This window comes from Accipiter gentilis, chromosome 4 (assembly GCF_929443795.1).
Source record: "Accipiter gentilis chromosome 4, bAccGen1.1, whole genome shotgun sequence".
In the NCBI taxonomy this organism is placed as follows: domain Eukaryota; kingdom Metazoa; phylum Chordata; class Aves; order Accipitriformes; family Accipitridae; genus Astur; species Astur gentilis.
This window is the reverse complement of record NC_064883.1, coordinates 15,376,032-15,402,672: the sequence shown is the minus strand read 5'-3', so window position 1 is coordinate 15,402,672 and position 26,641 is coordinate 15,376,032. Positions and strand designations below refer to the sequence as shown.

General features: G+C 36.7%; 1 protein-coding gene across 3 annotated transcripts in view; it reads right to left on the bottom strand.

The window, feature by feature from the left end:
- The window catches only part of AGMO (alkylglycerol monooxygenase), a 202,078-nt gene that overhangs the window by 90,907 nt on the left and 84,530 nt on the right, over positions 1 to 26,641 (bottom strand). For all 3 annotated transcript variants that reach the window (XM_049798760.1, XM_049798761.1, XM_049798759.1), the window contains exons 5-10: positions 23,111 to 23,206; positions 9,193 to 9,259; positions 7,581 to 7,646; positions 7,396 to 7,475; positions 6,120 to 6,254; positions 5,517 to 5,633 (exon numbers count right to left, since the gene is read on the bottom strand). In XM_049798760.1, the coding sequence (XP_049654717.1) occupies positions 5,517 to 5,633; positions 6,120 to 6,254; positions 7,396 to 7,475; positions 7,581 to 7,646; positions 9,193 to 9,259; positions 23,111 to 23,206 (561 nt within the window). The remainder of the gene's footprint in view (positions 1 to 5,516; positions 5,634 to 6,119; positions 6,255 to 7,395; positions 7,476 to 7,580; positions 7,647 to 9,192; positions 9,260 to 23,110; positions 23,207 to 26,641) is intronic.

Below are 26,641 nucleotides of genomic sequence, written 5' to 3'. Positions count from 1 at the left end.
TAAATTGCAGTTCAGTTTTAAAGATGGATTTCCAGGAAAACAAAAAAAAAAAAAAGAGAGAGAATAAAAATACATTTTAATGTATGTTAGTAAATCAGAAGAACTGAAGCAACCTTATAATTTAGGAAAATCAAACTCAAATATAAACAAGCCTTTATCTTTAAATGGTTAAAATGCTATATGAGGTTTTTCGGCATAATAACTACCTGAGCCAGGTATGATCATGTTTTACAGATTTTGTTTTCAGGTCAATTTCCATTTCTCTTCAGATGCTCTCCTACTTGAGCCATAACAATACCATCTGTGGCTCAGAATGTGAAGGACTGGAAGACTCTAAAGCACAACCTGCAGATTCACAGTTAATTGCAAAATGGCACTATCATCAGACTCACACAAATGCATGGCACTGTAATGCCCGAGTACAGTGTTGCAGCCTTCCACTTCCCAAGACTTCAGCTTTCTGGAGTGATGAAGGATGAGGTATAAAGCCTTACTGGGAACCATGAAGGTAGAAGTTATAAGTTACCCTTCACTGTAGATACACGAACCACATTCATATACAGCACAAAAATTTCCTCATTTGTGCTCCTAGTCAAGGACTACCAAGAAATTTGCAGTGAAATATACCACGATGCCATTTGGGAATAACAACTTTTAGAAAATCAGCCATGTAGCATAAATTTTAGCATTATTAGTTTGCTTCCATAAGTTTTTCTTTACAGCTCCAGTGGTACAGTTACATGCTGTCTTGATTCTTTTATTTACTTTCAAACATGTATCACCCTATGAAGTGGATGCTGGCAGCTGAGGCATCCATTTTCTAGGCATTACTCTACCAAAATCAACAAAATACTCAGTGGGTTATATCACTAAACTAAACATCATATATTAAATCTACATACTGCAAGTTGCAGTGTGAAAAGAATGTGCCTTTTACACCTTCATTAGTGCTAGCATCCTCGTTCCACTTAAACATAATGTGCATGGATGTATATATAAAATAAATGAGTATTTATATACTGGAGTATTTGTATAAACAAAGAAGCCTGTGGGACCACAGCAGGTTCCCCAATTACAAGTCAGCCACAACTTTGCAATGTGGTTATTGGCTGCAATCAAACAGAAAAAAATATTTCTGTTGGATTTTGATTTCATTGAAGCTTTAAAAGCACCTTGGAGCCTCAAAAAAAAGGGGCCATTATACATTTTGGGAAGACGTTTACGTAGCTTTGTAATCAACAGAATGCCACAGCATTATTATTTTATGGGGTTTTGGTAATGAAAAAAATAATTCATTTAAACAAAGGAAACATGTTACTCCAGATATGTATTTAGATGAACACCAAAATATTGCAAATTGACTTTTAGATTTCAAAGAACTCAGATTCTTTTATTCCTTTTGAAGAATAACATGGGTGCATTTTCTCATCCTGAGGTCTTCAGTGTTTCCAAAGAACTGCTAGGAACGATGTCAGCATGTTTCATAAGTTAACAGATATCCTGCTGTCATATATCAGACACTTTCGACATTCAAATGAAGAATGCTAATACAATGCTATGAAATTTGTATTGTTAGGTGTCTTTGTATGAATTTATTTTAACTTAGAATTCCTAAAAAAATTGTAAATTCTTAGCAATGTTCCATATACAGTACTTGCTGATATCCTACTTAATGGATATATTAATTGTGTTCTCAGCTTTCAAGAGATCTATCTTACCCCTTACTACTTTTCATCTAATTGAAACTGCTCACATATTCATAGCATTATTAGCACAGTAAATGTTACAGTATCTATCAACAATAAAAAAGACACTGCAAGATGTGTTTAAAGTACACTTCACTTTGATTTATGTGATACATGCAGTTCTGGAGCTATGAGACTTTTGCTTTGAATGTACTGCAGTTTTACACTCCTAGCACTCTCTCTGGGACTGATCCAAATCCCATTTCTTCAATGAGCTTTGGATCAGATCTAGATGTGGAGAGCTCAGAAGTAATTTTTATTCTCTGGATGTAGTGCAGATTGCTATATTGAAAATAAACACTGTATGCTCTCTCCTGTGGAAAATATATATTTGTTCTTTCTTGTTTTGCTCTTTTCATAAGCTAAATGTAGGTCATTCAGATTGAAGGTATATGGTTGCTCTTTACCAATAGAGAAATTTAACACTTCTACAGGGCGTGAGACCAAACACTGAGCAACTGTAATCACTTGAGAAATGTAATAGCTGTGTGCTGTGTCTTATGGCTATTATGAAATGGAACTTATACCTAAAAATGAGGAAAACAGTTAGCTTTCTCCATTTATGGAACTATGCCACAGTTATGACATAATTCATAGCCAGACAGAAAGTTCCAGTTGTATCCATAGACATTTCATAACTCAGTGTAGTGGAAAGCTGATATTGAAGAAAGATTTTTGCCAAGTAAAGTTATTCATATACAAGCTTCCTTCTCATGACAGCTTCCCCACTGTACTGCAGAGCAATGCTGGAACTCTGCCTTGGGACCAGCACTTTCTACACCCACGCTGAAGGTTTATGTCCTGAGATGAGGTGCTTCTAGTCCCCTGTGCTCTCCCCTTCTTATCCCTACTACCTTATTACCCTGCAGTTTTGTGCAGGGAATTTTCTAGTTGTTTTTCCACAATAAGTTCATAAATGGTGGATCTTCAGGATGTTTCCTCCATGACTGCAAGAATTTAATGATCATCTGGGCTTGGGTGCATTTTTCAGCTTCCCTTATTCCTTATTCTTAAACAGCTGCAGTTATCAGCAGAGAAAATAATTTGGACCATCCATTTTTCCTTCCAGGACCAGAAAAAGGCAAAAAGAGAAATGAATAAAATAGGAAAAAAAGCATGAGCAGGCTCCTTACTTCTTGCTCCTAAAAGCAACAGCAACAAAGTAAAAAAAAAAAAACCCAAAAACAACCAAACAAAAAACCCACAGTTTGAGCCCTACGCAAATATGACCTGCTTCTGGTATGTAGGAATCTAGAAGCATATCCAGAAAATCTTGCAGAGGCTTTTCTCAATGTAAGAACATTGGCAATCATGTATAGTGTATATCTTGTATACATTGGAGGTATTTATCCTTATCTTTGGCTTAATTTCCTGTTCTCAGAAATTACTTAGAATAGACTAAGCCTCAGATGGCTTAGTAATCTCCAAATTCCCTGCAGTTCCAGCATGTCCCTTTATAGAGGTGAACACGATGTGTAGAATAACTTAGTATTAATCAGAAGAGTATGCCGGAGGTAGCCTTTACACATTGTATTGGGAATGCTATATAAAATACTCTAAACTTTAATAAAGAATTGCATCATTCTGCTGGGCTGATGCGCTACTCAGAATACATCTAACCAAAAATGTGGGGGGAAAAAAAATAAAACAAGGGCTGTAGCAGCTAGAACATGCAGAGCTGCTATAACCTGCTGCCACATATCCCAAGAAGTTATTGCAGGCAGAGTCCCTTTCCAGCCCTTCTTGCCCTGGGACGCAAGAGGAATGTCTGAGTTGCAAGACCAAAACGTCAACGTTCGGACAAGATTTCTGACCCCTTTGAAATGGCTTTGCAGTCCTCTGGAATCCTTCCTGGATGACCACGGTCAGATATGCAAGAGAGACTTATTTCTAGAGACCTGCCTCTTGGCTGGATTGATTCAGACATGTTGGTCACGGGCCAAGGCGTCGGGGTGCAAGCGGGAGGGCCTGCTCCCTGGGGAAGGCGGGGGGGGGGGGCAGTGGCAGCCAGCGGACAGGGCCGTGGCCCCAGCGGGATGGGTGCTGTCCTGCAGCATCCATCGAGGTGGGCAGGGGACAGCAACCACCGTAGGCCGAGGGTCAGAGATCGCCAGGTGAGCGTGCTGGGACAAGGCAGGTCCGCGGGCAAGCAGAGGCTGAAGAACCCGGGGCCCTTGGCACCCTGACAGACAGCAGGCCTGTAGCAAGGTGGGTGACACAAACACAACAAGAAGATGCTTTTTAACCAAGGAGGTCTTAGAAAGGGTTTAAGAAGGTGTCCAAAGGGTGTTTTATCAAACTGATAGACTTTTGTGGTGTTTTGGTAGGTCTTTGACTCATTTGCGGGAATATCAGATGCATTAAAATTATGCTTCATAACTAGAAGATTTTAGCTTTAGTAAAACAGAAAGAGTTGCCAAGGAAGGAAGAATGAAAAGGAGGCTGGAAGGGTGTGAAGCCATGGAAGCAATTAATGTCTTGCTTCTTGTAGGTGGAGATGGCCTCCTAGATCACCTTCAGAGACTGCCAGGTATCCATGGAGGGACCACATTGTGTTACCAGGGACATCCTGTCAGCCCAAACGCAAGGTAATAAATACATGCCTCTCCTTGCTGTATTTCTATCAATGCTGCTGTATGTTCATGTGACGGTTTAACCCCAGCCAGCAACTAAGCACCACGCAGCCGCTCACTCACTCCCCCCCATCCAGTGGGATGGGGGAGAAGATCAGGAAAAAGAAGTAAAACTCCTGGGTTGAGGTAAGAACGGTTTAATAGAACAGAAAAGAAGAAACTAATGATGATAATGATAACACTAATAAAATGACAACAGTAGTAATAAAAGGATTGGAACGTACAAATGATGCACAGGACAATTGCTCACCACCCGCCGACCGACGCCCAGCCAGTCCCCGAGCGGCGATTCCCCGCCCCCACTTCCCAGTTCCTATACTAGATGTGATGTCACACGGTATGGAATACACCGTTGGCCAGTTTGGGTCAGATACCCTGGTTGTGTCCTGTGCCAACTTCTTGTGCCCCTCCAGCTTTCTTGCTGGCTGGGCATCAGAAGCTGAAAAGTCCTTGACTATAGTCTAAACACCGCTGAGCAACAACTGAAAACATCAGTGTGTTATCAACATTCTTCACATGCTGAACTCAAAACATAGCACTGTACCAGCTGCTAAGAAGACAGTTAACTCTATCCCAGATGAAACCAGGACAGTTCAAGATTGGAAGAAGGGTTTGCGCTAAGTCTGTGCTCCTCCGACTCTGAACTCAAGCTGACACCAAGCTTCCCACCTGCAAGCACCACAAGGCCTTTGCAATCTTCCTTCAAAAGCTTGGACATTGTTGACATCAAACAATGTGACCAACCTTGACATCTTAAAACCTACATAGTTTCAAGCCTGAGATACATTTTTCCTCTCATGAGGTCCTAACAACTGAAGGAGACACATATGTCTTCTGTGCAACATTTATTATTTTTTATTTTAATTGCCTAACTTAAGCATATTAATATAAAAATAATTATTATGGTTATTAAATATTGTTTAATAAATTATACCAAACATTATATATTTAATATTATATTGTATATTTAGCCATTTATGTTGGGGTTTTTTACATAATCTTGTTATTATTACAAGAGCTTAAATAAGATATGAGTCAGGCTGCAGACCCTCTACTCAATACTTTATTATTTAAACATGTTGTGTGTCATATTACTGTTAGCATGAGACGCTATTTTATAAAGAAAGGAATTACTTACAGTCACGGTACCAAGAAGTTCAATATACAAGTCCAGTATTACACCAAAATGTACAACTGCATAGCAATTAAGATAAGCTGGTACACTTGGATTGAAGGGAACTTCTTTTCCAGTGATCTGTATGAAGCAAAACAGATAATAGCCTTCAACAGTGACCTGATCCAGCCTCTTATTCCTTAGTATTCTTCATACTTACAAAAAAGATTAAGGGACATAGATAATTGCACAAAGATAATCTAGAAACAAACTTATGTACTACCTAGTGTGAGACAGAGTTTAACTCTGTGTGTGTGTGTATGTTCACAGCTAAAAGAAAAAGAGAAATTACTATACTCTATAGAACAATTTTTAAAATCTCTTCAGGAAATGAATAATGAAAAGATAAATAAAAAATATACTTTTTTCCTTCAAATAAAAAGAAAAAACACAGCTAAAACATTCATTTCCTTCAGTTTCTGTTCCCATTTCATCTTCCCCTATGCTTTATGACTGCTAATTTGCTAATTTAAAATAGCATGCGTAGAGTTTTTAACATTGATCCAGTAGCATTAAGAGGTCCAAGTAAATTACACAAAACTGAAAGCCTGTGCATGTTCTATTTACCACTGGGATTTCCTCAGGAAGGCCAAGTCTAGGTTTGCCTGGTCCCCAGCCTGGCCCTTTGAATATGACAGAAAGCTTATTGCAGAATCCAGGTGTGGCCCAAAACGTGTTCCAAATATGAGCCAAGGGACGTAGCTGAAAAAAAGAGCAAGTAATTTTTCATTGTTAGTAAAATAAAATTTAATAAAACATTATATTTTATTCACTTTTAGCTCTCAAGTAAATGATTTAATGATTTTTCAAAGTCTGTAAAGAGAATAAATTAGGAATAGATGAAGACAGTCAGAAGTTCAGACAACCTGACTGAAAGAGGTAGGAGCTGTATCAAGCCCTTGGTTTATAGGGAGGATTACAATGACTTCTGCCCAGAGGAAAATCTGCTTCTCCAGAGTATTCAACTGTATACTGTATAGCTATATTTATGGTAGTTTTAAACTAGAATTCGGTTTCTGGGACCTTGACATGACATACTCTCAATAACTAAATTACTTATCCAGTATCTTACTGCAATGGATATAATTGCACAGGCTGTGGCCATGCTTTCAGCTTCCAGCCCAGACACCCCTGCAGGTAGAATTTCTCATTCTTTGAGATGCCTTCTTGGGTGAACAGTCATGAAAAGCAAACGGGGACTTCAACTCTCCTCAGTCCCTGAGGTTTTTACAGGGAACTTTTATCCAGCTTAAGTGAAGCCTGGACCAATAAATCTGAGAAGCACCACACTAAGTACTTTTTCTTCTTTTTTCTTTTCTTTTCCTTTTTATTAAAAAAACTATATTCAACCTGTTCTGGAGGTTTTGTTGAGACCGTGATGACTGCTATATAATGCTGTCAACACAAATCATTCTGGAGTACCTTGAACAGCAAATATGCAGAAGAGAGAAAAAATAGAAAAGATATTACACCATGGGATTATTTATGGAATAGCAATATTTAGAGAAGGCAAACAGACGAAAATATATATTTTTGTCTGTGTTTCACTGCATATTGCTCTGCATATGGCGAAATACACAACACTCAGTCCAAGGCCTGATATATTGCCATTGTAATTAGTTGTTAATTTTACTGTATTGTATTTTCGTGATGACTTCAAGCTCTGCATATACGCTCAATGCAGTGAGTACAAATAATCATTTTGTAACAAAATACTAAAAAATTGTAATCATTCAATTGACTGTGCAACAATGCAAGGATGGCCTCAACTGTGCCTGAGAGGAGTTTCTTTTGAACATGAGTGCCTGTTGAAGATACCAGTTGGTGATACAAACTATAGCACCTGGAGCATGATGGGATCAAATGAATTTACTGGATGTGTTAAGCCATATACAACTTTTGCATCTTCTGCCTCAAATGTTCCTGATGGAAGAAGAAGAAAAAAGAACAACCAACAATCAATTTCAAAAGTATACATACTTTGCCACACTAACCAAACATGAGAGAGAAAACCTTTTTTTTACTTACCAAATATCCTGTCCCAGATAATGAGTGTGCCACCATAATTTTTGTCAATGCAGTAAGGATTTCTACCTATAATAAAAATAATTTATGAGACCAATAATTGCATATACAAGAATATGTGCAACTCTATTATGAAGGGAAATCTTCATCATTAGCATCAATTTATAATCTAAAAATAAATTTAAAAGGTAGTTAACCTACCAATCCTTATACATCTATAGAAGTTCTTTTTTCTTACTAGGCTTATTGCCCTCTTTCTACTCAGATTCAAACACACAAATCAAACATGTCATATCCCAAATTTCTGTGAAATAAAAGGATTCATTTGGAGAGTAAACTCAAATCAAAATATATTTATAAAGACAAATTAAAAAGCAAACAAAAAATAATTTCACCAGTTTATACCTAAGAAAATATATGCTAAATATATTTATGTGCAATCATCTTATTAATGGCTTTCAGTTGTCTCTATCTTCTATGCCATATGTCTGATCCTGTCTTCATTATTATGATTAACTTCAGTGTGAGGAAAACCCATCCTTCTATTCATCTAGGGAATGTATTTGTATATAAGCTGTCCTATCAAAAGTATGAGCAAAGAAACATTGATAACATATCCCCAAGTTTGTGGAGACTGTCTGGAGCAAATGTACAGCACTTGATCAGCTCCAGGGTGATTCTGCTTAACTCCAATCAGGATCAGAGGATTAGTTTGGATTTACAGCAGGGCAAATAAGAGCAGAGTGTCTCCCTCCAGGATTACCAGTACTTGTGCAAATTTTAAGGATTAGACACTTACAGCACCACAGTCTTTTTAAAAAGTCTACACAGTGCCATAAACACTTTACACATGGAGGATATAATAAATATTAATAACATCCTCTGTATGTATAACTGCATTTGAGTCTGTTTCAAATTATTTTGTTCTTCTATTCCCCTATTACTTTTATACTTGTTATCTCTGCACACTGAATGAGCCAAGGGCATCTATGAAATCCACTTCTATTTCTCAGATATGTTCATGACATTTTTCAGTATGCAGTGGAGTTATTAATCCAATTTACATACACAGTACAGTCTTGAATGCCTCTGAATATTGATGAAAAGTCAATCATCGTGCACTTGTGCAAAGTGAGATTTTTCAATAATTCAGGCAGCTGAAACCAAATTCCACTAAAACATTTAACACTTCTTCTTCTAAAAGGTAACTATGTCTTTTCACACGTTCAGTGCTTGAATTTGAATGCAAAAGCATCTGTTACTGATTGACAAGTTGATGATGTTTTAGTAGTCAGGGAAGGATGAGATATTTTTCTATCACTCTTCATATTTACAAATGTTGAATTGTTTTGCTCAAAGTCTTCAAATTATTTCACATTATCCAGGCTTAATTTCTGCTCAATAATTAACCTTGAATCTAAAATTTTAAAGTTGTAAAAAAAGTTTTTTAAAATACTGTGAAATTTCTAACTGAACAATGACTGGTTTGAAACAATGATCAAAATTACAATCCTTCTGTAAAACTAATTTTGCAGTACAATTTTAGTCTTATTATACAGATAGTGACCATGAGAAAAAACACACTGAGGAACAAGAGTTTGCGCTTTTAGCATACCATGATGAACTCTGTGATGACTGGGAGTATTAAGAATCCACTCCAGAGGTCCAAGGTTGGTGATAACCTTAAAAAAAGTAATGTTTCAATTAATTTGAAAATGGTGTATAAAATCAAGAAGAAGAAGAGAAAAGAGGGGGAAGAAATGCATTACGAGGATGTTTATCTTAAGAATAATTGCATAAAGAGACAAGAACACAATTTTTTTTCCTGAACCATTTCACTCTATTACTGTTACAAGAATTTTCATGAAAAAAGTGAAGTTTAGTAAAATGCCAGTTAAAAATTAAATTTCTTTCTGATCCAGCAGCACATTTTCTTCTTATTTTTATTATCAGTTTGTGATTCCATATAGATCATTTCACTCACAATTTTACCCATATCCATTGGCACTGCTTGGGATCCACTGTAACTCTAAGATAGTGGTTATGTGAACAATTTACATCAGCAAATGGCTGGTACTGACCCAGAAACAAATACTCCCTCCTTCAGTATCTCTGACTGCTTGTTCCTTCTGTCAATACCCTTCTTTTACCCTGGCACGTATGCAGTAACACAAGAAGCCTGATTAGGGAACTGATGCGACTTAAAACTAATTTTGTTTTGTTCTTCTAAATTAGTTTAACTTGATCAGTTCCCGAATCTGATCCAACATATCGTCACAAGTACACCAACAGGAGTCAGAGGCATGAAAAGAAAGTAGACCAGCATAAATTCATAGTGGAGCTGCGATCTAAGGCAATGATTCAACAGTACAGAAAATCCAGCCTTGATCATTTTAGTACCAGACCAAAAATGACAGAGAGTGTTGATTGCCATAAATGCACTCTAATGATTAAAGCTTTGTCAGAAACTGCTGATAAATTAAGTTTGTATCAGCAGGTTTTATGCTAAATTAGGTACTGTCCTGTATTATGTAGTCAGAAGAAATCCAGCATTAACTTCAAATGTTGTGCTTTGGTTATCTCAACAGAAGCGTGTGGATACCCAAACACAGCAACCATTGCTTAATCCCAAACACAAAACCATCAGTCAAAACAGATGCAATCGCTACATGACCAAAAATTATTTATGTTCAAAATATATCCTAAAATGGTATCTATTCACCATGTCTGATTAGGACCATAAAGTTTTGCAATTAAAAGGGAGGGGCAGGGGGGAGAAAGGCAGCTAAATAAAAATGCTTAGACATTATGAAACAAAACCCAGAACCTATCACTTTGTCTTTTACAGAACTTAATTAGTAAATTTAATACTCATACTGCCAAAACGGGTGATCTGTAATATAGTAACAGAGATAATATTCACAAACACTACATTAAGTAGAGAGGCAGACAGTCATTACTCATGAGAGCAGGCCCAGTTACCTAAATGACTAAACACACAAGGATTTTTATTAATTTAAAGTTTACAGAACAAAGTCCTAAACTATGCCAGTTCCATTTTTGTTTAATTCACACTTGTGAAAGTAGATCTGGACTCAAAAAGTAGACACAGGACATTCTTCAGATATATTTAATTTTTCATGATTCAGGCAAATATCACAATAAAAGGGATAAATACCTTTTGTTCATTTTTATCTTTAATAACAGCTCAAAGAACTTAATAGGTTAAGCAGAGCATTTCTGTAATTAAAGGAGTATAGAAATGAGCAAATTCTTCAGATAGAGAGAACTGTAACATTTGGAGCATCTGCCTCAAAATGCATCTGTACACAAGCAGAATTCTGGGACAAGTTTGTTTTGTTTTGTGTAACTCGGAAGACAAGGACAACATAAATAGGACCATTTGTATTTCTCAGTTCTCCCTCAAAATAAGTTCAAGCCTGAAAAGACCACCTAAATGTGAGAAATGATTTGTCATTCATGCTAGCTCCATTCCCCACCTTTCTCAAGCAGAAAATCCCACTGTTTTAAACTCTGTGAGATGTGACCACGAAATTAATTTAATCTGAGTCAAATGTCTTGGATTGAACTGCAGTCCAGCACCTGAGAGCACAGTAATTTATCTATTAGACCACACCTAACTTTGATCCACTTGGTTTTAATACATTTTTAGCTCAGTATTTTAACAATTTTTGTGAAAATAAACCAAATCTGCACTAGGAGAGCAGGGAATCACTAAGGAATAGCAGTCTTTGCTTTTAGCCTACAGGTGGATTATAATAAAATGTCCTCAGAATGAATGACTTCAAGTCATCAATATCAAGCTGATTAAATTCATATTTCAAACCCAAAATTCATCCTTTTGAAAGTCCATATAATACATTGGTATGCTAAAGTAGAACTTTGTGTCTCAGAGCTCCTGAAGGACCTCAGGAACTTATGTAAAATTTTAAACAAATACTTCTGACTAATCCTAGAGAAAGTATTTTCTTTGGAAAATGAAACCTCTCTCATCCTTTAATACAGTCTTTCTTTGGGCGACGACATTTACAAATCCACTGATATATCTTCTCTGCAGCATCATTAGTGATTGATGCCCACGTCGATTCATTATTCAGCCAAGGTTACCTCCATTGCAAAGACATACTAGCCACACGCTGATGGAAATATCATCCGAGATAACAATTATAACCGCATGACTTTTAAGCTCAGAGGTGGTACAGAACTCTGTACCTGACCAAGCAAAAATCCAGCATGCTGAAATTAGCAAACCATAAATCAACACTTTGGCTAAAGCACATAAAAAATATTTTTTCACCAGACATTCAAAATGGTACAGAGTGCTATTTCTAGAAACTTCCTTTGCTATCAGTAAGTTTACTTCTATATATTTCAAAAACAGAAAAAACCTGTTATCAGGGGAAAACTGTTGGTGCCAAAAATTTTATAAATATTTTATAAATGTGTATTTTATAACTATATCTATATATCATTCTGACAAACAGAGACATATCACCTCTGGAAAGCTGAATTTTGTTGAATTTTTCTATATTCTGCCATCTTACTAGGGGCAAAACTCCTAAAAGCAGATCTTTCAGCAAAGTAAATTGTCAAGGCTAGGACAGTAAGACAATTTTTGCCAGGCAAGATGTTGACCCTGTCATGTCAGGCTGACAGGAACTTATTGCAATCACAGTGAAAGGAATGAAGTTTGTAGGAATTGAGTCATAACAAAATTTAATGTACTGTAACAACAGTCCATGTTCAAAAGAATGCCTGACAGGCAACAGAGAGGAGAAAGGCAGTGGCAGGTACTCCACCTACCCATCTACCCTTCAGCTGTCAGTCTACCCTTGTTTCCGTGCCTTGTGTCCAGACATTTTCCTTGGAGAATGGCAATTGCAAAGGAGTTCATAAGTGTTCATGGTAGCAGTAACCAGGCTCACACTGCAGTTGCAACCAGTCACCAAAGCATATACACCACTAGTCTCAGTCATTCAAGGCAGCAAAACCTTTTCAGCTTAAAATAGCTTTGTATTCAAAATGGCTTTTTAGAATAAGAACTTTCACAATGTTCACATTTCAGGAATTATTTTTTTTAATTAATCTTTTAAAAAATTAACAAAATGTGATAAGAATATCGGAACAGGACAGTTTTTGTGGCTTGTAATCAGGATTTTCATTTTCAAAAGCAGCAGCTTTCTGCTACTATAATTTTTTATGCAGTAGAAAGTTTCGTTTCAGACCTTTTTACTGGACAGAAGTTCCAAAAAAAAAAATTAAAAAAAAATAGTGGAAATGTCATTACTCAATATCCCTATCAACTGTACTTCAAACACTATTTCATACTATTGAAAGGAAAAACAGTCTGTTTGTGAATATAAAATATTCTTGTTCTTTATATAATCATCTTGCAGTGATTTAGGGAATACAGAAAAATAGCTACCAATCCCCTAAAGAGTGAAATTCCCAACTCTTGTCCAATGATGACCTTACCTGTATTTTGACCAATATGGCTGTGGGGGGTTACGTTTATGTTTTGTTTCCCTGATACAGATATCTACCATTCTAAATCAATTCCCGTCTCCAATTTTTCCTCTCTCAATTAACACATCATGTGCACCTCAACTCCCATGCCAGTGACCCACAGATGAACTGCAGCATTCCAGCAAAATTCTTTTCCTGTTTGCTTTATTTTTTAACATCCCATAGCCACACAAAAAAATTTTTCCTTGCCAAAACCCTTACAAATGGACATGAAAAACTACCTACAAATCAAATATGTAGGTATCTTAGGTATATAAAAGCTTTGTCAGATCTCTCCACAAAACATGTATTCCTTTCTTTCTTTTTTTAAACAAACAACATATTCTCTCCATTGTACTTGGTTATCACTAAATAATAAAGCAGAATTACTGACAATAATTGAAGCAATTCCAAGAACAGTTTAATAAATAAGGCAGGCTAAAAGCTACATGCTTAGAAATGGTTTCCATACGTTACTGAATAAAACATGCTGGAAGTGAAATCTTCATATATAATGAGAACTAAATGCTTTTTTCCCTATAATAGTAGCTCTTATATAAAGATGTTTCCTTTGTGACAGCAATCCCTAGCCTAAAGGAAAAGAACATTATGCAATATCTCTTGCGGCATGTAAGCACCTCCATTTGCGGTCTCAGAGTTTGTCAGCACCAAGGGAAATCTTTATTGCCTGGTACCTGCACCACTTCAATGTAGTTCTTGTTTAAATAATGAGAAAAAATCGTGACATGAAATCCAAGGGAAACTTTACATCTTGTGTAACAACTCCTCCTGTCACCACTACAACATGAATCTTTACTTAACTCTGTTTCAACATGAATGTTAGGAAAGAATGTTGACTGAGTAGACCAGGCAATGTTACAGTAAAACCATTTGTATGTAAAAAGTTCTGTTGTTTTGGTTTTTTTTTTCTTTGAGTATAAGAAAAGCTGTTTGTAGCACAGCATTACTTTCAATATCATAGTATTACTGATCTGCAGAACAGGAGAGAGTAAATTCATCCCCGGAGCATCACTAAGGAGCACTCTGAACTTAACTTTGGGGTTTCTGTTAGACTAGTTGGTAGTAAAACACATATTACTATTGATTTCCTCATCAAAATCAAGATAAGATTTTTATTCCTGGCATATAAAACTATATTTCAGACAGTCTGGTGGGGAAATTTAAAAACAAGACCTTAATTACATTCCCCGGTAGAGCTGCTGTGTTAATTCAGGACAACACACCCATGTATTTATACAGATGGCCCCTGTGATCAGATTTGCCATGTGAAATCTCTACAGGGAAGCTGGGGAAAGGCAGAACTCCTAGGATATGTGCTCGTCTGCCAGTTTCACACTTTGAAATCCTCAGCAAACCCTGATTTATACACCGCCAACTGTTTTCCTATCTGATTAGGCAGTTTTCTACTCCAGTAAGCATGTAAAATGGATGTAGCCAAATTTCCACACTGAGGAGCGAAAAAACAATATTTATAGTTTAGAAATAAAACAAGCGAAAGGAATCAGGCCTGTTGGGATCATAAAGAGTTTCATAGGGAGTGAATTTCTGATAAATCTGGATTGTAGGAATGGGAGGTGAAAGCCTAGTTTTAATGGATAGTCTGGTTTAGGGCATATTTATATAATAAACACACAGACTTAAGAAATGTATTTATAATAAATTATCTTGAAGTCAGGCTGTTGTCACTTTTCATTGTTTTACACCTCAGCCAGGAGGTAAGGTCTGAATCAAACTGGCATCTTAAGTGAATATTTCAGTTAACACTTTCAGTAAGTGGATGCAACTTTTTTTTTTCTTTAAATGTCCAGTTAAGCCTTGTGGGAAAGATGAGCACATACAGGAAGTTTCAATCAATTTGTCCACTAAAAATGAGAGAAAGCCTACACTAACTGGTTGTTTTAATTGCAGCATTACAAATAGCAGAGCATGGAGAAAGTCACTTTTTCAGTCATATATCAAGTTAAGCATTTTAAACAAACTCCAGGAGAAAAATTGCTATACAATTTCAGTATTTTTCAGCAGCTTGACAAATACATGCTGGCAATTGCAGGGAAAAAAACAGAAAGTAATAAATCAGCATGCCAGTCCTGAAATAAACTAAAATATAGCCAAATGTAGCTCTTCACCTCCTTCTTTAAATAGATCAAAATATAGTCAGCAGCCTACAATTTGTGTTTTTAACAAATAAGGGTCTTTCAAATTTGCTGTTGGCTTTGAAGCCATAACTAATTTAAACAGATTCTCAATGAGTACAAGCTATGAGGAAAACTCAAGAGTATTACATGCAATATGTTAAGATGGAAAATTGGATTTTTTTTTATTTTTTTTTTGGACAGAAAGCAGTATCTCTAGCTTATCTCCACATTAATGTGGCATCCTTTCATTAATATAATAACCAGGACACTTTATTTGGCAAATAAGTTGTTTAGATTGTTTTGCAGGATGCAGAATGTACTGAACTGTGTTGTGTCTCTTAAGTAGCTTATTTCACTTTTATCTTGGTAATTCTCCAGAGACACAAGTGGCCTAAGTAAAATGCTTTAAGTACAATTTTTAGGTTTAGGGTTTCTGCAGACAGATTAGCAATAGTCAGGCACACTGCTGCTGAAGTAAGGATTTCACAGCTGTCTCTTGCAAGAACAGTCTTTGGTGCAAGGACCAGAAGCCAGCACTCAAACTCAAGGACTTAATAATTAGGATGAAAATTGAAGCTTCTGCTTATATTCTTGTCCCATAAACTTTGCATTTCTGGCCCCACCAGTGACCCAGCTTCAACAGGGAAAGGGAAGGGTTCCTCTGCCGAGACTGTTGCCCATCAAACACAAATCACAGATGTAAGCTGATTACTGTGGAGCAGCCGCTTTTTGAATGAAAAAGATCACGGCTCTTGTGCTGCATGTTGAACTTGGAGCTACCAGATGCAGAGCGCTACTCAGTTCATTTAAATTCCTTACATGTTTTTTTAAGTCCCTCTCTATTCTGCAGTTCAGGTGAAAGAGAAGCTAGATAAGAATAAAATACTTAACTTACCATGTCAAGGCACTTCTGTGTAGACTCGGATACCTAAAAGTGCCAAGGAGCACTTTGGTTTAAAATAGGAGGCTCATTCTGGGGCTACTAAGGCATAAAGTCGGCACTCCTAATCATCACTGAGGTCCTAGGTGCCAAGGACAGAACTCCAAACCTCATCTTACTATGTTTTTCCTAATTGTGTTCAAGTGCCGCTTACACTTAGCAGGACAGGAACAGTGTGCTCTCTTATGAATGTTTTATTTTCTCCCTCTTGTTATTTCTTTTATTTAAAACCACAAGCGAAGTTATAAGCTTTATATATCTAGAAAGATAATACTTTTCTCCCCTCGTGGGGGGAGTGAAACATAGAAAAGTGGAACACATTTTGCAGTTATTGCTAGCATTCCTGCTTAGTGATAGTGGTGTTAGTTTTGCTCTTCTCCGCACTCTGGCAAGTACACTGATGACAAGACTTTCATTCTGTAGGTTCGTCAGAAAATCTAATAAGTCATTTTGGCAGACAGGCTGGATTGAAGCAGTGAGATCTGTTTCTTTGAATCATGTTTGAGTTTTATTGTCTGTATTGTATATATATCCTATCTGGACCTACAAAGGCACTCTCTGCATTAAAGAAAGTATTTTTATCTCCCTGGTATTTATTGATTTATTTGTTCTCCTCCTCTCCACAGTAAATGCTTGAGTTGAAAGCTTGCAGCAGGCAAACACTGAATGTCTAAATGATAAAAGCATCAGCTATCAGCAGTGGGACCAGAACTTTCTTTTGTAAACCAAAATTTTGTTCTTTATGCAAATCAGCAATTAGTTAATTCCCCATTGGTTTTAGAATAATTTCTTGGATCTTTGCAACAGTGAGAAAATCCAGCTTCTAAAAGCCAGTAGGCTGTCAGACAATGTGACCTGTTTCTAGGAATTCTACTTAAATCATCTGCATCGCTGAGAGTTGTCAGACACAATCTTGAACATCAGACTAGGAGAACGGCTGTAATCACCCCTAATTACATTCATCTTTTTCATGACTTTTAGCAAAAGTCTTGTGAATGGTAAGTTTTTGATCCCTTGTAACCTGACTAGGACAGATGAGTGTGTTTCTAATTTGAAAGGGCATATCAGACAGACGCATGTATATTTTTGGCTATAGTGGCTGAATTAAAGAAACTAAATTTGTCCTTTCATTAAATGAACCAATGTATTAGAATACAGAACATGAAAGTTTTTGTTGGCATGTGCTATTTGAATTCAAAATGAGTTTCCAGCATCAAATTCAAAAGAGACAGCAATTTCACAATTATACTCAATACATCAGATTATTACTGATTTTACCTTTTACTGGTGATGATCTTCATAAAAAAAAAAAAAACAAAAACAAACCAAAAACCCCAAAAACCCCAAACCAACAAAAAAAACCAAACCGCACTTCTCATCTCATCCAGGAAAGCAGATCAGTCCACCACACTCTGTTTCCATTGTGATCCATTCAATACCACCTGTATACCACCATTTTGCAAAAATTTCCATGTTACATTTGACTCATTACTTACTGACCTTATAGGAACTATTCACAGTATATTAAATTAAGCATAAATACATGCCTTTGTAAACAAGGCCTCAAGGGTTTTTTTTACCTACCAGCAAAGCTTCTCCATTTTTCATTTCCAAACTATCAAAGATTTTAGCTCATCACCAAGAATCTTTCTCCAACTCCACAAAACAACCACAAAACTAAAACCATCTTCTTCCCACTGCAAACACTCAAAAGCATTATAGTCAAATAAGTTTGTTAAAATGTTTTTTAAATTCAGAGTCTCATTTCTTGATCAGATTTACCTTTCAGTTTTAATAAAATGATTACTAAATTGCTTCTAAATTACTAAACTACTGAAAATACTTTAAATAAACCTTGTTACACTTGTTTACTCCTGTGTTCCTTTCTTGTTTATTTAAATGACACTACAGCACACAATGTGGAAAAGGTAGGTCCAAGAAAATGGAAAAATGAAATTTGCAAAGAAATAGAGGACCAATCTCAATTCTTAGGGCCTGGGAATTAATAACTGAATATTTTCTCTATTTTCTCATGCTGTCACTTATTTATCACACTGTCCTAAAGATTTTATGATTCTTTTAACATCCAATAGACTTTCGTCTCATAGAGCTTCTGCTTAAAAAGACACATATGTCCTCTAGAGTTTCAAGACTAGCTTTTGCTATTGATACAGTAATCACATTATAATGTATTTTACTTAATTTTACTCAGTTCTTCAATCTGCTTGTTTAATTTCTTTATTGAACCTGTGTTTATATTTGGAAAAAACAAACCAAAACAAAACAGAAGATTTTTTTCTGAATCTGGCCATCTTCCTAGGTAAGAGCTGATTGATGTAAGGACTTCAGGATTGGGCCACACCAGCTCACCTGCACTCAGGCAGCCCAGATGGGCTGTGCGTGGCTTCCTGCCAGGAACAGAATTCCTTCTCATGAAAGCGTGAAGCCTCCCCAATTTCCCTCTCTTTCAAAACTTTTCATGAAAGAAAACTGAGCAGAAGTCAAAGCTAAAGAAAGTCACAGACAGAAACTTAGATCAGTACACACTGTGCATAAGTGCAAAATATTTTTTGACAAATACAATATACTTCCACAGCAAGTTTCAGTTTTACTGAATTGGTGTTTTCTGACAAAAACAAATGTATTTTGGCCTATACCTTTAGCAATTTCACATCTCTTTTTCCAGCCTGCATGAGGTGTTGCCAAAATTTTTCCCATTCCTTGCCTGTTTTCACCCATGTTACTCCTAGTTAATAGTAGTGGCTCACCTTTTTGTGCTCCCAGAGTTTGATGAGGTAGAAAGACTTAAACAAGGGGAAAAAAAAGAGATGCCTTAAGAAACCTGACTTCCATGAGTATGGCAAAGGGCAGATTACAGTCTTGCCTTAAATTAGAAAATTAAACAGAAACTAATGCATGTCAAAGATCAAACAGGCAAGGAATAATCTGCTGCTGCAATTACTACCAACAGGGATTGATTCAGTTGATACTTTCCAAATGCAATTTGACATCTCATAAAAATTACAGCTAAACCAACAGAAACTAATTTCTGTTTTTCACAGGTGTCTATCAGGTTATAAACACACCTAACTTATTGGTTGTAATAAATGCATAACGGAAGGATATAGTTTAATATGAGCCATAGACCTTCCGAATCACCTGTGAAAATAAACTGAAATGGAGTATTTCTGTCTGTCAGTAACAGTCCTGAAACATTTTGTGGCTTTTGAAAAATTACATTTTTAGTGCTCTTTGACCAAAGTATTTTTTTTTTACTCTCCTTATGATCTAGATGAGAATGGTCTAGTCATAGAAACATTTCTCCCAGACCATTTAAGAGCAGGTCTACTGACTCATTCCATTGACCTAAATAGTATTGGATAGGACCAAAAATTGTTTTCTCTTGATTTATTGAGATCCTATCTTTATGCACCATTAAAGTATTTTCTTCAGTTGTTTTTGGGTTCGGTTTGGTTGGGTTTGGGGTTTTTTTGTGGTTTTTTGTGTTTTTTCATTTTTCATTTAAATAAACTTTTATGAGTTTATTTCAATACCTTGGTGCTACTTAGAGATTTTTAAAAGATCTTTGGAAAAATTCTGATATAATTCAGATTGGCATGTACACAGTGCAATAATGCACAGAAGTAGTGGGAAAAAAAGTGGACTTCAGACTGCAAAAATCCTTGTAATGGGAGAATATAGTTATATATAAATGCATAACTTAAGTCACAAAGTCATGTTTTCACTCTAACATACCCAACATTTCTTAATTACAGTAATGTCTTTCCTGTATCAATAGCCCGTTCTGATTTTAGTAATAATAGAAGATCTCTAGCACCCAAAGAATGGTATAGTATAATCTTTGTATAAGATTTACGGTGTTAAAAATGCTGTACTATTTTATATAAAAGGCCAATAACTAATGCATACCAAGTATGCAGGAAATAAAGAAGTCTAACTGAGATAGAACAAGTGGGTACTTTTGATCTTTATGATTCGGTATACTGTCTTCACAGGAATATACAAGCCACTTGAGTTAACATAAAATAGACCATGTCTGATCTGCTGGTAGGAAAGCTGGACAAAAACTGACATAACAAATAAGATCAAAGTTATAACACAGGAAACTTCTCTTAGTATTGTTTTAGACAACACTGGACACATTCAAAATTGAAGTATAGGAAAATATCAGGAAAATATCACACTTTGGCTGTAAACTTTTGCTCTAGGCTGAAACATGGCATAGCAAGTTTCAGCATAGCATGACCCTTCTCTTGTAATTACTGAATTAAATTTAAATTACTCCCCAAACAAAGCATCTTCTCTCAGAAAATTTCATACACTTTTGTTCTTTCCTATCACCTAAATATCAAGTATTCTTTTATTTTATAAAAATAATAAATTGTACGTACCCTTCATTAAGCTTTTCAGTGCTATGAAAAAAAAATCACCTGTTAAAGAAAAGAGGGGTTTTTTTCCCTGTACCTTACTGGATTTTCTTTTTCTGAAGGAGAAAGATGAGTAATCAAAAGTTGTGAAGTTACAATTTCTAAACACACTCGGAAATATTGATACTGATTAAAAGCAATAGAAATCTGAGGACAAACTTAACGTTTCTTATCAAATGCCACTGCATTTTAGAAGCCAACTATTACAACTTGCACTGGCAGAATAGAAATAATGAAGCATATCTCCACTCGGCCCCTAAAGACATGGCTTGCCACCCTGTAACAGCACCCACCACAGGCTCCCAGAGGACATCAGAGCTGCTGGGGGATGATGAATCTCAGCGCTCAGAGCAAGGGCTCTTAGCAGTCACTGAGACAGGATGCTGTTTTCTATATAACCCCAGGCCTGCAGCCCCAAACAAACTTCATATGTTGGGAAACTGCTAGAAAGAGATTTACAGAAAGCATTTTCATTTTACTATAATCTGTGCAAGATAATTAGAACCATTAAAATTCAGGAAAAGGATTGCTGAAAAAAAAAAAAAAAATTAGAGATGCCACAGCTTTAAACGGTTAAATTGTAATAGTTGTTGCAAAAAAACCCCAGTATAATGGTGAAGCATCATATAAATTTCACCAAAAATATTGGCTAATATAAACCTGCATGGCTGCAATGGCTGCTACTATTTCCCTTCTCTTTTCTGTTATGCCCTTGCCTTTGAGAGCAGGAAATCTGCTAATACATGGTGTAGCCCTATTTCTATTTTGACATAATTTTTGACCCTAAAGCATGGCTTCAACATACTTCAACTGATTTCAGCTGTGCTACATAATCAACAATATCAACATTAAGAATTAATTCCCTTGTAAACAAAGATCTATGTTTGGATCAACCAGATCAGTACAAAAGATCTTGTTTTTCTACTGGCACAATAATTTAATAGTAAGGAGTGCTTATCTTTTCATTGAGACTGAAATTCATTCTTGTTTAGACTAGTGTCTAAAGTTAGCACATTGCACATATGCTATGAAAATTCCTTTTCAGCCCTATGAAGGATTTAGCACTTTAGAGGGATGTAGGCAATTCATAAGCCTCTGAAATTCACTTTAGAAACTTTAGATGGCACCAGTGCTGAGACTCATTGAGTTACTACTATGCAGCAGAGCCTTAGAAACCCCTCAGCCAAGGAAGAAATGGCTTCAGACAGCAGAGAAGACGTAGATGAGGCATATTATATTTTTCTCAGTGATAAAACACACCAAAACCAGTTTGGGGAACCTAAGGAACAGTCATAGAAACTTTGCTACCATGTGATTCAGAATATTCACTTGTTATAATTTCAAAGTGTTCAAATTTGTTCGAAACATTTTGACAGACTTAATTGTGTACTGCTTGACTTTATGCCAGTTCTCGTGATGTGTGACATTTTAGTGTAAGCCTTTCCTATTCATGCAGTGTTGCAGAGCATCAGACTTATTAATGATTCTAGAAATGTGCCCAACAGAAGTAGAAATTTAAACAACAGAAGTTCGCTATTGGGTCACTGTAAGTAGCTTTTTCCCTTTTTTTTTTTTTTTTTTTTCCAAGGAAACACACAGAAAAGAGAAAATAAAAAACTGTAATTTAAGCAACACAATCATCTAAAATAGCAGATAAAGAAAATAAAATTGTCTTCCAAAAGAATTGTCCTACAGATCGCATAATGAAACTACAGAGGGAAAAAGGTATCTGTGTAGTCTGAATAATCAAAGGAGTAAGTGTTGTACAGATAATTAGCCCACAACCCACTTGGAGCTACTGAGGAATATGCTTCTGACACATGACATGGCATACCTTGAAATACCTCTACTGTAGTGCAAGGGAGAAGGCAGAAGGCTCCTCAACTACCTCAGAAGTGTGGGAAACTGCTTAGTAATTACAGTGGGTTACTAGCTGTACATGTATGTAAACTAGATATGGTCTATGCACTCACAAAACACAAATAAATAGGTGCAGTCATAAACAAATATCCATCAGATAATCAAAGAACATTTTTCATCCAATTACTTGCACTAAGAAGGAAACAGTATCTGACTTCAGATGCGACAATAAATGATCTTTAAGAAGCAGTGGGGTTTGGATATTTTTCCCTAAAATTTTTATCTTAGAAATGTAATCCGTTTCAGTATCTGCCACAAATGTTTAATAAGCTGCAAGATAGGAAAATATAGTATTAAAATAGCAAAAAGTTTTGATTCCTTACAGTTTTGGGGTTTTTTTTAAATTTAATTGGGACCAACTGGCCTCATTGCTTCTTATAAACTTAGCAATATATATTCAGAAAAAGGAATAAAAATGAACAGATGTTTCTCCTTAAAGAAGTCAGACAAAGATTTTTCTTACACAATAAATCAGCTGCTAGTGGATTTCCAGGATACTGCTCCAGGCTAACTGTTTAGGCATGGTTTAAAAACCCAGTTTACCTCTGTATGTATCCAAAACTGGTAAAGTAGATTAAACTGTAGATGAACAGTAAACACTGAAGGTGGAATGAAAAGAGCCATGGGCAAGTTGAAAATCTGAAAAAAATAGAAAGGAAATATATGTTAGATATATAATTCTAAACTTATGATGATATAATGAAGTACCATCTCAGGAGCTCAAAGCACTGCAAAAGATAATTGCTTCTTCTAACAGCTCCATAATGTAGGCATTAGATAGAATAGATACTGATTATTATGTTACTACTAGGTGTGCTATAGCAAATGAAACATAAACTGATGCACAAGTGATTTCCCAAAAGTCATACTGAGCAAGTAGAAAAATCAAGAAAAGAACTCAGAAATCCTGAGCTTAGATGTTTATTCTGCATACTATATGGAGCAGACAGCAACATATCCTTGACATGAAGGGTTCACTTATAGGGGAGAATTAAGAGAGTAAGCAAGGTATCAGTGTGTAACACTATAGCTTTTCCATCCAAACTCTCTACATGAGCACCATAAGGGCAAGGCAGCTTACTTGGCTTTCAAAGTTAGTTATAAATTCTCACCCTAACTTACTCATGGCATCTCCCTTGAAGCCCCAATTTATTACTGAGTTCTAAAGATGTACTAGTGTGAAGACAGCTTCAGAAAACTGCTTACTTAGGAAAGACACTGGTACCTTACATACAGAGTAAAGTCTTCGGAGTTTCACAATTAATTGCTTAACTGGCTGAGCAATAGAATAAGACTTCCAAGACCTTCATGTGTTAAAAGTCAGTCTACTTTCTTCAGAAAAAGGCTTTTTCTTTTTTTTTTTCTACCTGACTTTGTGTTATACCAGCTGCATTAAGAAGTTAATCCTTCCCTAAAATACAGAGATTTTTTTCCAAACCAAACAGTAACAGAGGTATCTTCAAAACTTTAAATCTCTTTAGCACTCCAGGAAAATCTGGGCAGCAGATAAGAGCTCCCTGTGAAACACAGCAAAATTAGCAAAATCTGTTTTCAAGTTCCTATTGTCCTCACAAAAATCAAATCTTTGAACACCAGAGAAAGCAATTTGATAGCCATGTCAGGCCTCCTGAGCCAGGAATTCCTTCAGTGTAAATCTGCACATAGCATTTAATTCTGATATGCTCTCAGTTTTTGTCAAAAGGCCTACCCAATAGGTAAGGCATCACACTGGGGCTGTGAAACTCCATCCCCATGATGTGACTGATGCTCTCAAGAAAGTCATCACAGCTGCATCTCGCTATCACAAGCCAATGGAGGACGAAGGCCCTACAATCCCAACTTGGTCTGCTGGCTTCAACCCCAGATAATGACTGAAGCACTAGAAAGAAACCCTTAAGACACTGCACTATCACCTGGTAGGGCTGGGACAGCTGTGATTTCAAAAACTACATTCAAAGGCTTTATGGATCACAGCTGCCCCACAAACTACAAGTGGGGCATTTCTGGTTGTATGTCTTGGAAATTCTTTCCCAAGAAGTGAAGGAATTCAAAGGTGGTAGGAGGATTACGCTAAGATTCTGGAAGTTGGGGAAATAATGTGAACAGCTATTTTGTTTTAATCAGTCTGATCCTCAAAGGCTGAAGTGTTCGCATAAGATTTATAAAACAAAAAAGAAAGAAAAATATATTTGAATTTTGCATATTCAATGCCTAAGAATCACTCAGTCTAAGTAAACTCACAAAAATTCACAGCAACTTTTACCTAAGGTGGGAGATAGTAAATGCCATTGGGGGGATGTGGCATTTAGGCGTGAAATTCTGGAGTAGAGGTGGGTAAGAGACTTCTTTAAGAATTAAAAATGCAGATCAGACAGCCTTGTGCAGAAGACTACTAAACAGAAGAGTGACTTTCAAACCCATAATTCTCCACCTTCTGAAAAAGGAATGTAGTGCAAGTGTCTCATACTTTAGAAGAAATGCCCTAAACACCAGCATGGAGTCAATCTCTTTTCCAAGTTCCTTTTTCCTCCTCCCTTTAACCTGGACCCCCTTAGTATTTAATTATTAAAAGTGGGTGAGCTATGAAGGGGAAAAAAAAAAAAAGAAAGAGACTGAGAGATATTTGTCCCACAACAGCCTGAAGGCTGGCATGGTTTTTCTCAAAGGTTATCTTACAAAGAAGCCAACAAAGGAGTAGAACAAACGGCCACATTTAAGTAAAGCTACTGCAGGGTTTTTTTCTTATTATTGATTGTACCTGTCTTATGACATGATAAGAGCAGGAAATTTTTTTAAAGGAATGGAAAGGAAGTTGATTAATAAAACAAACAAACAAAAAAACCCCAAACACATGCTTTTCAGATTATTCATGGAAGTGGTTGCAGGACTGAAAGCAGGGTTAAAAATTATATGCTATTTCCCTAAAAGTATCAGGAGCAATTTGGTGGTATTTACAGATGACTCAGAGGGGAAGGAAGGATCATCTTCATATTTATTTTCTAACCTACTTCTCACAATCAGTACTAGGATGTCCCTGCTAAGTGGTGAGATGAGGGAAATTTTATATAAATCCACAGGTAAATTTGAGATTGATAAAGGAGAATGCTTTCCTAACTGCCTCATGTCTCCTTGCAATGTAAGCTTTATTTTGCACAGAAAGGATTTCAAAGATCATTTACAGGAGTAGAACCCATAGGGAGGAATGAAAACCTCCCCATACAAAAGATTTGGTTTCTCCTATTTGTGGTTCCTCTGAAACAGCAAGATCAGTGTTGGGGGGGGGGGGGGGGGGAGGGGGGATCATTAAATAGCTTTCCACTGGAAATGCCAATTCACGAAATCAAAACATTTCATGCGAATGTACTAGCTTTCACTAATTTGTAGAGGAAAAGCTTTCCCGGCTCCAAGATGGAATTTCTGGTTAACACTGCAGAAGAACATTTATCACACTCACAGATCTTTTCCCACTTGTGGATTCAGCAACGGAGATTAAAAGCGTGCCACAATAACTGATAACCTGATGGGAAAGGCGCTCAGCGAGGGGGTGGAGAGGGATTCATATCTGGGGCTGCTGCACTGCTGCACTTCATACTTAAGGCATTGCCCCTTTTGAAGGGTGTGCGTCCGCTGCACGCTCGCCAACGTGGCCATGCTCTACCTTTCTCCCTCCCATTTCCAGTAAAAGCTTATAAACGCTTCCATTGCAGAAAGGGAAAACCTTGAAACTCCTGAGGTATAGCAGGAGGGCTGAGTTTCCTGCGCTGAGCCCCTCCGTTTCCGCGCTGGGTCTCTGGGGCCACCTGCCGATGCGGCCGGCTCTGACCCGCAGGCCGCGGAGGGGCCGACACCTGGTTCGTGGGGGCTATACTGCTGTGAGGATTCGGCGGGAGTTAAAGGTAAGGATGAAAAAGAAGACAAACAAAAAAACCCTCCCACAAACCCCCATCCCTTACAGATCCCAGACCTGGCAGACTCCTCAGCAGATAACAAGTGAACTTGGTGGCTCTCTGCTGAAAAGAACAGCATTACCTATTCCCTTTCCAGATGTATGTATAGACGTTTCCACTGCTTTTA